Consider the following 16,490-nt stretch of genomic DNA (forward strand, 5'->3'; position numbering starts at 1 on the left):
AATGAAGCAGTGTGTGTGCAGGCAGGTTGAATGAGGGTTTGATGGTCAAGTTAAGAACCTTGTCCAGTGGGGAGAGGAAATTTTAATAGAGACCCACAAGCAGGCTGTTACATTAATGTAATTTATTAAGTGTTTGTGAATTAATTTGTGCATTGCCTTAGTGTGAAATGGGAGACTTGGCCCAAAGTTATTAATAATTAGAGTCCGGCAGTGTGCTCTGGTGGCATGGGTAAATGACTCCATATTTATAGAAGGGTTAAAGAGAAGCCTGGAGTTTTTGGCAGAGAATGAGAATGTCATATGTCAAGGGAAAGTAGTGTATAGGCTGGGGAAGAGTAGGAAAGGTAATGGACCTCGACTTTGAATGAGTTCAACATGAGCGATCCTAAGGCCATCCAATGTTATTTAGGCTGGATTAGGAGAAGACCTCTTGTAGTATTGATCTAAAGATACTACGAGAAGCTGAAGGATGTCATCAGGGTTGGTGGTGTATAAGGAGACTAGGAGTAAGCCTAGGAATTACCTTGATAGAAAGTGTAGGGGGGATGTAGAGACCATGAGACACTAATGATTTATTGTTTTTGGAAAGCAGGAGGCTGTAAAGGCAGCTAACGGTGTCTGTAGGCCAGACTTAAAACTATGTTCCAAACTTAGCATTTTATAGAAAAGACCCAAACGTGCCTTATGTATTGAATCTCAAGCTACACTTGTATCAATCACTGTTTGTAGCCTCTGAGGAGAATGTTGCCTTCAAGGAATGTGTCGACTGCCTGTGAACAGTAGATACCGATATGTCCTTAACCTCATTGGTATTCTTATGCAAAAGTATTAACCTGTGAATTGATCAGAGAACACATTTACCTTATATATTGTGTTTTCCTGCCCCTCAGACTGTGTGCAAGAACTGTGGGGGTGTTTTCTGTGATGCCTGCTCAGCCAATGAACTGCCACTTCCATCCTCCATCAATCCAGAGCGTGTCTGTAACCCTTGCCATGAGCAACTGATTCAGCAGTACTCGTTAAGCCCATTGTGAAGACGCGAACACAAGTCTCCCGACGTGCTTTCAGGACCAGGTGTACTACAAAGATTCCATCTCAAGACCAACATTGAGGAAACATCACTTAAATGTGAAGCGTTCGAAAAGGGATATTGAGAAATCTTGCTCACAAAAAATGGCGGCACCAGTGTACCAGCACGTGCGATTCTCTGATTTCAGGGTCCACAAAGTTAAATACACTGATTTCATTTCAGTATGTACTCTTAATACGCTGTTTTATCATGTTGGATTGTTATATTGAAGCTCACCAGTACATGAGCTATCAAATCAAGACTTAAAAAAAAGATTTAAGGCAGCTAGAGATCCCGGTCATGTGCGTTTCCAAATGAAATGGCGAGGTTGACTGACAAAGGATGTTTTTTTCTTCACCTGCTCTTTAATGGTAAATTGTTGCACAATTGCACGAGCACTGCAACCGACGAGGAGACTACGTGCATCAAAAAACTCAATAATAATAAAAAAAAAATTGGTGGGTGATAAGAAAATGTACAATCTATAACCAACGGTAGCTTCAAAAAGTGCTTTTTGTTTGCTTATCTGATTTACAGGAAATTACCTTTGCCACAGTTGGCGTTCTGAAGCCCTGTTTCTTCATCGTTCGGCTTATGTCCAGACAGCTTGTCTTCCTTCCATTCTGAGTGTACTTAATTTCCTGTTGAGACCAATGAATGTATCACTGTGTGTACAGTTTTGAATTTGTATTTTATGGTACCGCTTTATGTATTTAGTGATTATTTCAAACAATAATGTGGAGATGCTGGGGGTATGGTGAATTCTTCTTTCTTTATACTGTGAATAACTAGAACTGGATAATTGAGTATATAAGCTGCTTTCAGTTGGGATTACTAAAGGCACGCATTAAGTGCACTACTGCATTCCATTTCTCCATGCTCGTTGTACCTTTTGTTTATAAATGCCTTTAATTATTTTTTTTAAATATGCTTATATGAAACTAGTTAAGGTTTCAGTAAGCTCCATGCAATGTATTCATTCACATGGATATAAAGACAGTTTATTAGGAGAATATTCAGAAATGAGAGATACATGTGTATAGTTGTAGTATCTACTGGAGGATCTCCCTTGCAATCCTTGTGTTATGCTGCTTCTATGAAACAGTAGCATTAGTGGTACAGGAGTATTATTATTGATTTTGTATTTATGTGTATAAAGAATTGCCTATTTAGAGATTCTGCGCTGTATCTTAACCTGTTATTGCCTTACTGGTGGTCCATATAGTCAGAATTTCCTTGGATTCCACCAATAAATATCCAATTCTTTTGACCACCCTTCTAGTGAGGCTGAAAAACATTTTGAATGATGTGTAGAAACACGCTCCGCTCTGAGATTCTTAAAAGCCTCTTTTCTGCCACATATTTCTTTCAATAAATCTTACACTGTAGGGGATCACAGCGTTCCATTAGCAGCAGTGGAGCAGGACCCTGTGATTACAGAATCTTGGAGCCTGCTTATCCACAAGCGCACCCTTTTCTTCATGAGGCACGGCTGCCCTCAGCAAAAGCCAAGCAAGTTATACCTTTTGATTTCCGTATACATAGGGGAAGAGCTGGCCTCTGCTATTTCCCTGAATCACTAATTTCCAAAACAATTCCACGAAAAAAATGTGTTTCACTGGTACTAAATAGTTCAATGTGTGCAAGCAATCCAGTTGCCCCTACTGATCCACATGCAACATGACTCTGAAGTCAGAGAAAACTTTGTCATGTTTATAGCTTCTGATTCAGTGAAATGTCCTTGATTGATCATTGGACGAATACACAACAGAGGGCATTCTTGAGTGCCACATCTGACAACAAAGGTCTTCAGTGGGTAATATGAATCATGGATTGGGGTTGTGGAAATTAATGGGAACAGTTATTTGTTTTGATCTCATTGCAGCAAGACAAAACCATAAAATGGAATTAAGGCAGACCACAGTCTTCCATGGTGATTATTCATTTTGCCCTGGTGTGTGTTCTGGACTTTAGATATCAGTGAGCTGCTGTGCTCAAATATGTCTAAGGCTGTGCTGGGTTTAGTAAAGTTGTACAAATGCAAACTACGTCTTTCCAAGTCTGAGCCTCACATGCATTCCTCAAAGAGGAACACAAGAGAGCAGTACTAGTTGAAAATATGCTTTGTACATTTTTGTCATGAGTTGTTTTCAGTACTGACGTTCATATTCGGTAGTGAACATTTCTGGCCCTGTGGTTTGCGTTTTTGAGGCATCAGCCCATTCTGAGTTCACCAACTCTGCCATATTCAGCCATCTAATGGTTAGGTCTGGCAAAATATGCTTGTTACAAAGGAAACTTTGTTTTAGGTGTCATCCATAGACGGAATCTGCGTGACAACTGCAGACGTCGACTGTAAGCCCACAGTGCCTCACTATGTGACCACCGATTTCAGATAATTTGTCACTGGTTTCTTTTGATGTTACGTAAGAAGAATATGTCAAATCCTTTGTAGTGCTAGGATCCAATCTGCTCCACTTTTCTCCATCCTACACTCCAGACCAGCAGTCACCAATAGGATCTACCCACTGGCATGTCTTCTCAGTCTCCTTCCAATATGAACTTTAATTCTTTGAAGGCTTCCAAAGAACCGTGCCCTCTTGTTATGGAGGATTTGGCTTCCCTGCTAGTGATCTGGTGCTGTATAATACAAATTGCCCTAGAGGCTGCATGGGTACCTGCTTTTTGTACCCCTGGGCCACGTTGGCATTACAAAAGAGAATGCAGATGCATGTGCTTCATTAGCATGAATTGAGCTGGTGCACATTTAGTGCCAGTGCAAACCATGGAGGGTGTGCCTTCATATGTATGGGGGCATGGTCCCTCGTGAATAAGTGAATCCTTTGCAGTTCGTGAGCCCAAAGCAGAGAGGCTAGTCTGCTACATAGAGGTGGCACAACATCAATAAACTCACCCAGAGTACCTCTTAGTAGTGGAACCCCAAGCATCCCGCTGGAGGTAGCGCAGTCCCTAATTGCACCCTGCTGGTAGAGGGATCCCTTCCCCCCCTTTAAATGTGAGGCTGGGTTGCCACTCAGTAAAAACAGATCAGTCGGCCTTTCTCTAATGAGCTGTTATCAGTGCATGCATGATTTCTCACCTGCATGTGGACAAGTGCATTGACTGCCATAAGGTGCACTATCCCGTTCTGTGCCCAGTGCACCCAGTTGCGACTCATCATTGAAAAAGCCACTAAAGGTTGTTTCTTAATAACAATATTCCCTATGCATGAATATACATTTGTATATATGTGTGTATATATGTATGTGTGTGTATATATATATATATTCATGAAGAAACAGATGTCAGCGCGCCAGTGTAACCAAAAGTATGTAACTTGTCCGTAAGCACTGTTGAAGAGCACTTGAATTTCTAGTACTTTGTCAAAATCTATTTGTGAACTCAAATCACTTCCGCCCCCCCCCCCCCCCCCCCCCATCCCCATCCCTGGTGGAGATCCAGTTCACAGTGTGTGCTGTGAAAAAAGCACTTAAATGTTGAGGCAGTAAATTGGGTGCGGTTGAACTAGTGTCCCCTCAGAAGCATTAGCTTGTTAAAAAGACTAATGTTGCAGGGAAACTGTTATGGAGACATTTCCTAAATGTATTTTTACACTGCACAGAGAATTTTTATTTTTTTGCCCTCAACATCTGGTAGGTCCGGCCTTCCGTAGCTGAAGAACCACCTCCAGCTAGCAGGATGAACCTCTTTTCTGCTATGTCTTTCTGTATACCTTCCTCTCCCCTTTCTTGTGGTTCTTTTTGTTGCCTAGGGATCTTTTCCTGATGGAAGTGGTAGCTGACTGGTTGCACATTGTTTCTGCGGAATCCAGTTAAAGCCATTTGGATTTTTCTTAAATTTTCTAGTTGTTTCATAAGAGTTGTTGGAAATTCGAACGGTGAAGAAAACAAAGATACGGAGTGGAACTAATAGCCACTGATAAATAATTCAATGAGGCACATTGACTTTTTGTTATGGTAGGTGATTATATGTCTAACAGCTTCGTATGGTATCAGTTGCATCCACAGAAACCATTTAAAATTAGTTACTTGGAATCTGCACCACAACAAGGTTTGATTTAAATCATTTAAATTATTAGGGGTTAGGTCTAAGGTTAAATTTCCACTGTTCTTCTTACATCTTTATGGCTTCAATATTTCTTACTAAGATTTTTTTTCCATCTGATCTGAAATAAATGGTCTCCAAAGTAGTTTAATAACCTGGTTAATTTGACAACTGACATGGTTCTGACATCGCTTTCTGTAATCCAGAGAAGTGCATGTTTTGGGTATTTATATAAGTGGTGGCTCTGTATTCTTGGGCAAGTGTTCTTTACTACCTTAGCCCTCAGGGGCACTTTCTGTAAATCTATCAAGAAATTATGGTGCCCCTGGCCGTTGAAATGAGTTGAAGAAGAAAAGAAAAACCAAGGCTCCTGGACTTTGAAATTTTTTCTGTATACTTACGTATCTGCGCTCCAGTAGACATGAATAAGAAACATTTATGAGAGAAAATATACAAGTTACTTCAGTGATGTCTTAGTCATTCGGCTGCATCTTACATGGAGAATGCCCTACTTGGCTCCGTGTCTAAATCACTTTGTAAACCCTATGCTTAGTGGAGTAGAGGGAACTTTTATACAGTACCAGAGGGTGCACAAACCGCATGGAAATGCGACTGTTTCCACTTTGACGAAAACAAATCTTTGGTTTTACTCCATCAAATACTTACTAGCTAGTTGGTAATGTGAAGAATATTCTAAATGAATAGACAATACATTTTACAGTAATTGCTTTCTTGTTCCCTTACCTCATCCTGAGCAACAAAAAAGTGGAAAGGGGAAACACCAAAGGAACACGAGAAATCTCCTGTTAACATACTTTTGTGATGGTATTAAAGTCATTATTGTTAACAGTTGCCTTATTTGATTACAAATAAATGTAGGCGTCTTGTAAGAGGTTGCTGCGTCAATGACGAGCAGCATATCCTGTGGATGCCCTCTAAACAGTGACTGATATTCCGTCCGCTCTTGTTCGAGTGCATTGATGTTTATGCACCATATATAGGTCAGACAGGACGTTCGCCGCTTTTTGGTGGATGTGCAAAGGCTAAACACTAAAGCCAACCCTTAGTCTTAAATAAAGCTCAGTACCTGTCAATAGAACTGGGGAAATGGCAGGCTTCTGTGTGTTTTTTAAAGGAAAATTCCAAATTAAAATTGCTGGAAAGATTCTATTTATATATTTTTTTTTAAAGCATTGCTGGTAAGAACCCACTTATATTATAAAATTAAAACATTGTTTACCTCTAACAGTTGGGGTACTGGTGTCTGTATTTGCTTATGAATATAATAAAGATAAATTAATGTTGATAATGAAGATGCGTGGCTGTACATGAATGCATTGAATTTTATTAAGGAAATAAGCTGTTTGTTAATTTTAAAGGACTACTTCTGAGCCCTTTTTTAATTCATAAGACATGTCTTGCTGTAAAGTGTTAACATCTGAGTGAGTATGGGACTGTATGAAGTTAGCCAACGTTTCCATACCCATGAAAGCATTTAAAATAAAAAAAAGTTTTTTTTTTTTTAGGGGGGTAGCGGGGTGCTTTAGAAAAGATTCATTAATGTATTGAAATACACATTACAGTTCCCTGGTTTGCTGTTTGAACCTAACTTTATATGCGTGTAGCAGTGAGCAAAACATTCTGAGGAAATTCACAATCTGCGAGATAAAATATGCATGCAGAAAACAATTGTCAATTTTTTGTGAATTTATTCCAGAGGGTAGATTTTGCAATTGCAGAGTTTTTCGGACTTTACATTATCCTCATCCTAGACCCAAACCGCTACAATCCACGGGCTGGCAAAATGCTGCGGAAGCAAGAAAAGGCTGTGCATCAATTTCTTTCTCTTCTGTAAAATAAAAGTTAAGGTCAAGAGTGCTGCATGTTCTGATGGAATTGAATTGCTTTGTTGGCGACCAGTGGCATCTTATTTTTTTCAAACAATTCTTTTTATTGATGACCTCTCTGATACAACACAATTGCAAATCCATGCTGTACTTATAACCGTATATTTACAAATGAATTATATTCCTCCTCCCTTTACCGTGCTTGATCGCTCTAAGCTATCTATCCCTCAGGACTACTCTGTCCGTGTCAGGTTCAGGATGTTGCACTATCTGCTGTGTTTCGCATATGTTCCCCCTGTATTCGTTCCATTTGCCCCATATTTGCAACCATTTCTTGGGACAATCTCGTGACTTGTATACCGTTCTTTCCATTACCATGCACCAGTCCATATATTTCTTCCAAGTTACTCACGTAGGTGCTTTGTGTGCTTTCAATAGTCTGGCCGTGTTTCGCTTATCAATTATCAGCCCCAGTGACACCCAGATCTTCTCTTTCTCATTTAGGTCAGTGGGGTCCCACATATTTAGGAGACCTAGCTTTATCTTGGGCTCAACATGTTTCCCCAATACATTTGACATACACAGTGTCACACTTGCCCAGTAACGTTGTATATGAATACAATCCCAGAGGATATGGATGAATGTTCCTTCTTGGTCACACCCCGGGTCATCTCTGTAACCCGTTTTCACCAGTGCCGTACTTGATAAATATGTTCTATGTAGCACCTTGAGTTGTACTAGTCCTTAATCTAGATGTGATTGCTACCTCCTTAGGGGACATAAGGGCTTCCTGCCAGTCGTCATCTTCCAACCCCGAGATATCTCTCTCCCAGTGTTTTCGGAGTTGCAGAGGGGGTTAGGCATATTATGGACCAACTTTCTGTATGTCATAAAGATTGCCTTTTTGGGCATGTGTTCTTCTAATATCCTATCCTCTAGTGGGGAGGCCTCAGGGAGTGTTGGACCCTTTGAAATGACCGCCTGCAACGCATGTTGGACCTGTAGGTATCGAAAAGGTTTGTGTCTTGGCCATTTCATATTCTTTTTGTAACTGTGCGAAGGGGGTCACTCCGCCTTTTTTCCATAAGTCACCCACCCAGGAGATCCAGATCAGGTCCCAGCCAACAAAGCCCTTTGTGTTTCTCAAAATGCCCGATGCCTTCTTGTCCCGCAGGGGCGTGGCCTGAACTGTTAGCTTGGTTGGTCCCGGTAATTTAATACCTGTCGACTTAGCATAGAGCACCTTTGAATAGGTCCCACCTGGGACAAGCCATCTGTCCATTCTGTAACCTGGGTCATGGTAGGATCTTGCATTGATTGATCGGTACCAAGTGTGTTGGCTAGTAATATCTCTTAATGTCAGGGAGTCCTATACCGCCATCATACCATCCCCTTATTAGTTTGAGTCTCTATCTGTGGCGGCTTTCCTTCCCACAACAGTTCCCTCTGTGCACCTTCAATACTCCTGAAATAGTCTGTGCTGACTGGTCCTGTGAGTTTTGCAATGTACATGTGAATCGGGGCAGTGCCATCATTTTGAATAATGCAGCGCGCCCCAGCAGTGACAGTGGATGAGACCTCCAGTGACTAACATCGCTTTTAAGTCTCAGCAGTGGGAGCAAGAAGTTCTGCTCATAATATCGTACTGAATCTATGGTGACGTATATACCGAGGTACCCGAAGCCCTCTTTTGCCTTGTTTAGTGCATATCCCCAAGGCAGCCTGGGGTAGTTGCCCCTCAAAAACATAAATGATTGATTTAGACCCATTTATGGTATAGCCGGTGTATTTACCAAAGTTTATAAAAATGTGGAGTGCTCTGATTATGGAGGCTCTCGGTGACACAAGGTAGAGAAGTATGTCGTCCGCATACAGGAAGATACGGTCCTCCCATGTCTCCGCCCAATGCAATCCACTCATAACTAGATCTTTCCTTACCCAATGGGCCAGGGGTTCCAGCACCAGTGCGAAGAGCAATGGGGAGAGAGGACTGCCCTGTCCAGTCCCTCTTTCTAAGGTAAACACTTGATTTCCTGTTGTTGACTAGTACCTGCGGCTCACAATACAGAAGTTTAACCCAGCTGATAAAGTTTGGGCCAAAGCCCTTCCTTTTTAGGACTGCATACATATAAGGCCATTCTATTGTGTTGACCGCCTTGGAGGTGTCTAATGATACCACCACTGCATCTTCTCAGTCCTGCCTATTGCGCCATGCAGCCGTCGAAGGTTAAGTGAGGTATTTCTGTATGGCATAAAACCAGACTGGTCAGGGTACACCAGTTTCGTTATGACCCCAAGTAGCCGAGTGCAAAAAACAACAAGTGATGGACTGAATGTGGATCAATGTCACACACTCCCCCAGTCAAAAGATCTGGGCCCAAATCCATCGTTTTTTTGCACTCCACACCACCCTGGGCCAGATAATGGCTTTATGCAAATCAGCTCTGACCCTGTTGCCCCATGGGAACAGTCCAGTCCGAACTACAACAGCCATATCTTTCCCAGACCGGAATCAAGCATCCGAGGACCGGACCGGTTTCGAGGTAACACCTCTCTTCAGCCCGGCTAGCTTGACTCCAAGTGGTGTGGAGTGCCTGGGACCCACGTCTGGGCATCCCCAGCGCACCTAGGGCGACAATTGCAAAAAACAACAAGTGATGGACTGAATGTGGATCAATGTCACACACTCCCCCAGTCAAAAGATCTGGGCCCAAATCCATCGTTTTTTTGCACTCCACACCACCCTGGGTCAGATAATGGCTTTATGCAAATCAGCTCTGACCCTGTTGCCCCATGGGAACAGTCCAGTCCGAACTACAACAGCCATATCTTTCCCAGACCGGAATCAAGCATCCGAGGACCGGACCGGTTTCGAGGTAACACCTCTCTTCAGCCCGGCTAGCTTGACTCCAAGTGGTGTGGAGTGCCTGGGACCCACGTCTGGGCATCCCCAGCGCACCTAGGGCGGCAATTGCAAAAAACAACACTTGTTGTTTTTCCCAAGTAGCCGAGTGGCCAGTAATTTGGCCAAAATCTTAACCTCCGCTTCTAGCGAGGATATCGGTCTGTTCGAGGAGCATTTATTTTTGGGCATACCTCTTTTGTGGATGACCACTATAGTGGCTAGTCTTTGATCGAGCGGAAGTATCCCTTGCTCCCGGCAAACATCTTAGCTAAATGTGGAGCTGTTTTACTGGGGGCTAGCTTATATAGTTCAATGGGTAACCATTAGGACCCTTAGCCTTCACAAATTGTATTTCACCTATTGCTCGTTCCACCTCAATAGGTGTGAGTTTGTAATGTAACCCGACTGAGTCTTCCTCGGACAGAGTGGGGAGAGACAATGTGTGACATATATATTTTGAAAGTGATCAGCGAATCCGTTTATGTCTTGCAGTTCAGTCAATTGTAGTTCTGACTCGGTCCTCAACTCAGCTACCACTCTACTGCTCTCTTCTATCAAGCCACACCAATAATTTCCCTGCTTTATACCCTGCTTCATATATTTGACACAGAGTGGCCCTATGCTGCGCCCGAGCCGCATCGATAGCGAGGTCTTTGTATTCTTTAATTTTAATCTCTAGCAGATGCTTGACTTCTGGCACTTCATCTCCCAATACACGCTCCTCCAGGTGCAAGAGTTCCTCTTCCAACCTGGCAAGCATTGGTGGCTTTTTCTTTACGGACCCTGGCAATCTGGGAGTTTGCGTGGGTCCTGACCACTGTTTTGGGCTGAATGAACCGATCCTTCATTTTCTTGGAAGTACAAACCTATTTCTTTTATCACTGATTTACTAATTGACCGGTTCTTCAGGTACCTGGGATTGATTGGTGCCACTCTCCCTGACCGTTGCACTCCCGTCTACACTTGGGCCCATACAGGGGAGTGGTCAGATATAGCCCTCTCCAGATGGCGCACTTCCTTAATTTGTCCTACCTGGTCTGCTGGTACTATTATGTGATCTAGTATGGAAAGACACTTGTGGGCCCCAGAGTAATGTGTGAATTGGGTGTCTGTGTGATGTCGGACTCGCCACACATCGCCCAGTCCCATAGCATTTATGAAGTCTCAGATTTGCGTTCGAGAGGGTGGAGTTTCCCTTGGAGGGTGGCAATCTAGTTGCCCCAAGAATATTAAGTTGAAGTCTCCTCCCAGAAACAGTCTTCGTTCTGGAAGTGTGAGCAATAGGTCTCCCAAATCTTTAAAAGCCATTACTTGGAGGCACGTATACAGTTACTAATATTAGTGTGGTGCCCTCCCATGGCCCCGAAATCGCTATGTACCTGCCCTGTTTATCGGTCCATATGCGGTCGATTATTGATGGCACATTTTTCCTGATCCATATGCCTACCCCTCTGGATCCAGTTGTGAATGCTGAGTGTGCCACTAGTTTATAACCCCACCTGGTCATTGCCCCACATGCATTCCCCACCAAGTGCGTCTCTTGTAGGAGGACTACATCCGGTGAGTGTCTCTTTATGTATTGGAGCACTATCCCCGTTTAAGTTTATGCCCCAGGCCATTCATGTTCCAGGACATAAGTTTAATGCCGCCTTTTACTGTCGGACTCATCATCATTATTACCTTTTTACATTCCGTGTGATAGACAGCCTTGTGAGTATCCAAATCTCTTTTGCAAGTTTAACTAATACCTGGACACAGGCTGTCTGATTCACTCCTAAGCTTGTGTTGGAGGAGCTGCATGTTACCCTTTCCCTTTGTGCATTAGTATCATCTGAACTATCTCTAGGAACTAACTGAAACCCCAAACCCCTTTCCCTGCAATCTGGGCTGAAACTTGCCCCTACCCCCAACTATGCAGAGTGCCTGTCGCCCCATATGAAAATTTAACAGAGAAAATGGGGTGTGTTGTCCCTATACCATTACCACGGCATCTTATTTTTACTCTGTGTATTCCACTGCTTTTGGTAACCTGAAATTAACAGTCTTTTTAAATGTGGCAAATGTTGGCTCAAATTTTTTAAAACATCTTTGGCGAGGCATCCTAAGCATAATGGTCTACAACAATAAAAACAAGCAATGGCATAGACAATAGGTCTCGCTTTTGGGACCTTATAAGTATTTAGTTATGCAGCACAATATACTTGGTGCAACAACAACTGTTGCATGGCTAAACACTGATAAGGTCCCAAAGGCGACACCTATTGGCTATGCCAATGCTTGTTTAAACGTATGCCGATACAATTTTGTACAATCTCACGCATACACACTTTCAAATACACATACACTGGTGAAGGCTCGCAGATACACAGAAGCAATATGTACATGCTCTCAGACTTACACATCAGGTGAAACTTACCCAAGGCAGTCCTTGACATGCACTTCACGAATGACGATTCCCAACTGCCGAGATTCAGTAAAAAGTGCGCCAGAGCGAGGCTCACCCCCTTATGCCTAATCAGAAGATCAGATAGGACGGAAGGCTCTCCTTTTCCATTATCGTGGATTCTGATGGGTCATAAGGGCGCGTGAGGGACAGGTCCCAATTCACCGCGGGGGCCTGTGTTATGCGCCTGCTTCAATTCATTGGTTGCCAGCAGAGGCCAGAATAGTGTTCATTCTATGTTGTACTTTTTTGTAAGCAGAAGGGCTCCCAAATACTTGGAAAATAGCATTTTAAAAATAAGATGCATCAACAGACTTTTTAGACCAGCTTTTGATCGATCTCGTATTCACATTTTAGGGAGGAATGACAACAGATTTTCTGTTCTCGCACTAAAATTGTGAAGCAGTCTGCCAAGCCATACAAGAGAAGAGCACGCGCCTATCCACTTTTGCAGATTATTAAAGACTTTTTTTTTTTAATCCTTAACCAGTTTATCATGCATTAAAAACCGGCTTTTAATGAGCACTTAATGGTGTTGTGTGATTTGAATTTTATGTTAGTCTGTTTCTGATTAGATATTGGTATGTTTGCTTTGTTTTATGGACCTTTTGAATGGTCTGAATTGTTTGTTGCCCTCTACTTAGTTTATGTCCTACGTGAAATATCTGGTTGAGTGTTTTTGCTGTGGTTTTGCTCCTAGACTTGATTATTAGAGGCGTTTTTGTAACTTTATGACCAAGATAAGCAAAATGTTTGGCAAAAAAGTTGGTGTATCCCTCATAAACAGAGACAATGGTTACTCTAAGTGTATCAAACCCCTTTTAGAGGTGTATGAACATTTAAGTGGAGCACCTCATTTCTGAAAGCCTCTTGTGTGCCCTACATTAGTGGCGTTGGCTCATAACCTTATACCCCTGCCCCCACACAGAGGTCCTGCTCAACGGATCACATCGAAATATGGTATTATGTTTTCCAGTTTGAAATTTCACAAGTTGACTTGGCTGAATATACACAATTCCAAGAGAAAAGAGATGTTTTGAAATCATGCCTCTCCTTAACTGGATAGTGTCACCCCTTCGCAGCCCTCACAAATATGTACTGGCCATCTACAGCCACTAATCAGAACCTTAAGAACTTAAGGAGCAAAGAAGGCCCAGAGAGAGAATGCCAGGTGATGGACAAGAAGACACATCCATCCTATCGAGTTTAAGTTAAGGGAAGCCTTTCTCCTGGACTTTATTCTGCTGTGTTTGTCGACCTGTGAAGTCAGATGGATTAGTAGAACAAGACCCAGAACCCTAGGCAAGAGCCAGCTTCACAAGAATTGCCTAAATATATCACCGCTGCCAACAAGGCAAAACGGGACAATAAAACAGCAGCACAGGGTCCAGAACCTTAACTAAACTACAGCTTCATGTTTATATGGCCTCAAACACTCGCACAGATTTCCAACATAACAACTTCGTCTTGGACAACTGATCTATTTGCTAAACTGCCCATAGACTAACAGGAGGGTGCAAACTAACATTGCCCCCATGAAATGATTTGGACAGAGCCACACCTTCCTTTTGTCAAAGCTGTTTGGGATTATACTTTGGGTTGATCAGATTCAGTAGAACACATCAAACAGTACGCGATCACTTCAATGTCCAGTGAATGCTTTTCTACAAAAAACGAAAAGTGCTTTTATTAGAACAATTAATATTGAGTTAACAAATGGAAACTAGAAAATGCTTGCACCATCTGGGGTCGAGACATGAGCATGAACGTTTTACAGTCGCCTTCCTAAATTGGTATTTCTGTTGTTGCCATATGAGGGGCTCGGGTAGTGATTGAGGGGATACAGCTAAGGATATTCGAATCTGAAATGTACTTTGATGTACCGGTTTGGTACTCAAAGAATACACAAACGAAAAATAGACCATTTCAAGTAAATAAAAGAAATAGCTAGCCCGCAGATCCCTTCACGCTATTAACAACAAACCCACCCACAAAATGCCTTAGCTGCTTCTTGCGATGTCCAGGTGACCAAGTGTCTGGTTTGGGGCACAGTCCAGTTCACTCAAATCCAGGAGGCTATTAAAGGCTCAAATGACGCCTCTTCGTTTGTTTGGTGACAATGGAACACAGTCGACCAGCTCCACTATAGATTGCCAAGGGTGCCTAGATTTAATTGCCAATAACTAAAGATCTATCAGTTGCAGTTGAGATTTTCTGGTGGGGCACTCACAATGACCAAGCCCAGTCCAGGCAGACAATGGCGACAGTGTAAAAGTTGAAATGTCCGCAGGAAGGCATAAACCCCACATTGTCTGGACACTAGTTTCCCACACAAAACCAAGTACACACCCTGCCACCAGCCACGTAGAAGGGACCGGGCAGAATTATACGGCTTTAGGGCATATATCTCATGGAGGCATACACAACGCAGGGAATAAGTACAGACACAGGGCACAGTGAATGGAGCCCTCCAAACAGCAGCCCCCCTTCAGTGTCACCAGTTAGATGTAGCAAATGAAAAGCTTGGAGGCACCAACAACAGCACACAATTAGATAGGTTTCCTCTTGCGGATTTAGTTTTTGTACACAAAACTAGCTTTGTGGTACCATGCAACCGCTTTGTCAAGGCTTAACGTTGTACTTCAAGGGCATTCCTACCATTATCATTATAGAGGTTCTACTCACAATAATGTCATTCTTCTGGGTTGTACACACAAGTGATAATATTGTGGGACGAAGTAAGCATTTAATTTTTTATGCACAGGTTGACATATGACTGCAATATCTCTGGGAGCCTAAAAGGGCCAGGCTCACCAAGCCTAAAATCAAATATAAGAATTTAAAAAATCCTGCCGGTTACGGGCCAGCAAAGGAACTAGATTGTATAAGCAGAAACAAAAGAAGGATTAGAGAGAGTTAAGAAGGTACACAGAATTGAGTGAGGAAATTAATATTATGTGATGTAATTTGCATTTGTATAGTGCTGCCCACAATTGTTATGGCATCTCAGCACTTTATCCATTTGGACACTCTTTTAAGGATCTGGAAGTCCATCACTTGAGCTGCAAGAACCATTGTGTGATAGTGTGTGAGGTTTTGTTGGTGATTGGTTGCACCTAGCTCCGGGATTTAGTTGAAGAACAGTGTACAGAATAGGGGTGTTGGGGCAGAATGAAGAGGCAGGACAAAATGAACGGGGTGAAAGTGAAAAGAGGGCAAAGAAGGGAGAATGGATTGAGATGCAGATAGAGAACAGAATAAGGAGGGTGAAAAGAAGGAGAGAAGTAATCCGAATAGGTAGAGGGGAAGAATAAGAGAAGGAGATAGGTTGGGTGGAGGAGATTCCATAGAAAACCCGGGCGAACAAAGAGGGCAGAGTTAGGGGAGAAGGCAACAATAAAACAGAAGAGGACCGGAAGCGTAACCGAATGGGAGAAGAAATCTGAATAGAGAGCTAAGGCAGAATTCGAATTGGGGTCAGAAGCTAAAGCAAGAAATGGCAGAGTGAAAGAGAGACAGAACACATGGTAAGTGGTGGAAACAGAATGGAGAACTGGGGAGGCATCTGGCCTCGAGGCCACAGAAGACGAAAGTAGAGATGGCAGAATACAAGCTGGAGAGGAAAGGCAGAATGAAAGGGGGAAGAAAGGCTAGGTGGAGGGGTCAGATTGGAGAGAATAGGGGGAGAGAGCACAGAGAGGGAAGAGAAGGGAGACAGACAGAGCAAGAGGGGAGAGACTGCAACGACGACGTAGAAAATAGGGACAGCTGGCAGTATACGAGTTGAGGTTAGAATGGAGGAAGGGGATAATGCAGTTGAATGGGAGAGATTGGGGAGTAAAGACAGAGAAGGGGGGGATAAAGACAGAGAGGGGAGAGAAAAGACAGAGGGGAGAGGGAAAAGCGAGCGAGAGAGGGAGAAAAGGGCCAGAGTAGACACATAGATGGGTGAGGTGGCAGAATACGAGCTAGGGTCAGAGTAGAGTCAAAGGGCCGGATGAGAGGGAGAGAATTCAAATTGGATGGAGGGAACAGAATGGGTAAATGACAGCAAGGAAGTAAAGCAGTAATTTAAATGGGCAGGTAGTGTCCGGTACCCAGTTTTCCCACTTCTTTAATTTGAAAGAAGTTCGGGTACTGCATTTCTCAGCACTGCTGCGA

The 16,490-nt window shown here is 42.9% G+C and overlaps 1 protein-coding gene across 5 annotated transcripts in view; it reads left to right on the plus strand.

Moving 5' to 3' along the window:
* RUFY3 (RUN and FYVE domain containing 3) overlaps nucleotides 1-16,490 on the plus strand; it is a 464,645-nt gene that overhangs the window by 359,463 nt on the left and 88,692 nt on the right. For 3 of the 5 annotated variants that reach the window (XM_078676397.1, XM_078676398.1, XM_078676399.1), the window contains one exon: nucleotides 891-6,451. The exons of the other annotated variants lie outside the window; for them this stretch is intronic. In XM_078676397.1, the coding sequence (XP_078532523.1) occupies nucleotides 891-1,034 (144 nt within the window). In that variant the 3' untranslated portion in view covers nucleotides 1,035-6,451. Of the gene's footprint in view, nucleotides 1-890; nucleotides 6,452-16,490 lie in introns of those variants that run through there. 5 annotated transcript variants of the gene reach the window in all.

The sequence above is a fragment of the Lissotriton helveticus genome, chromosome 2_1 (genome assembly GCF_964261635.1).
Source record: "Lissotriton helveticus chromosome 2_1, aLisHel1.1, whole genome shotgun sequence".
Taxonomy (NCBI): domain Eukaryota; kingdom Metazoa; phylum Chordata; class Amphibia; order Caudata; family Salamandridae; genus Lissotriton; species Lissotriton helveticus.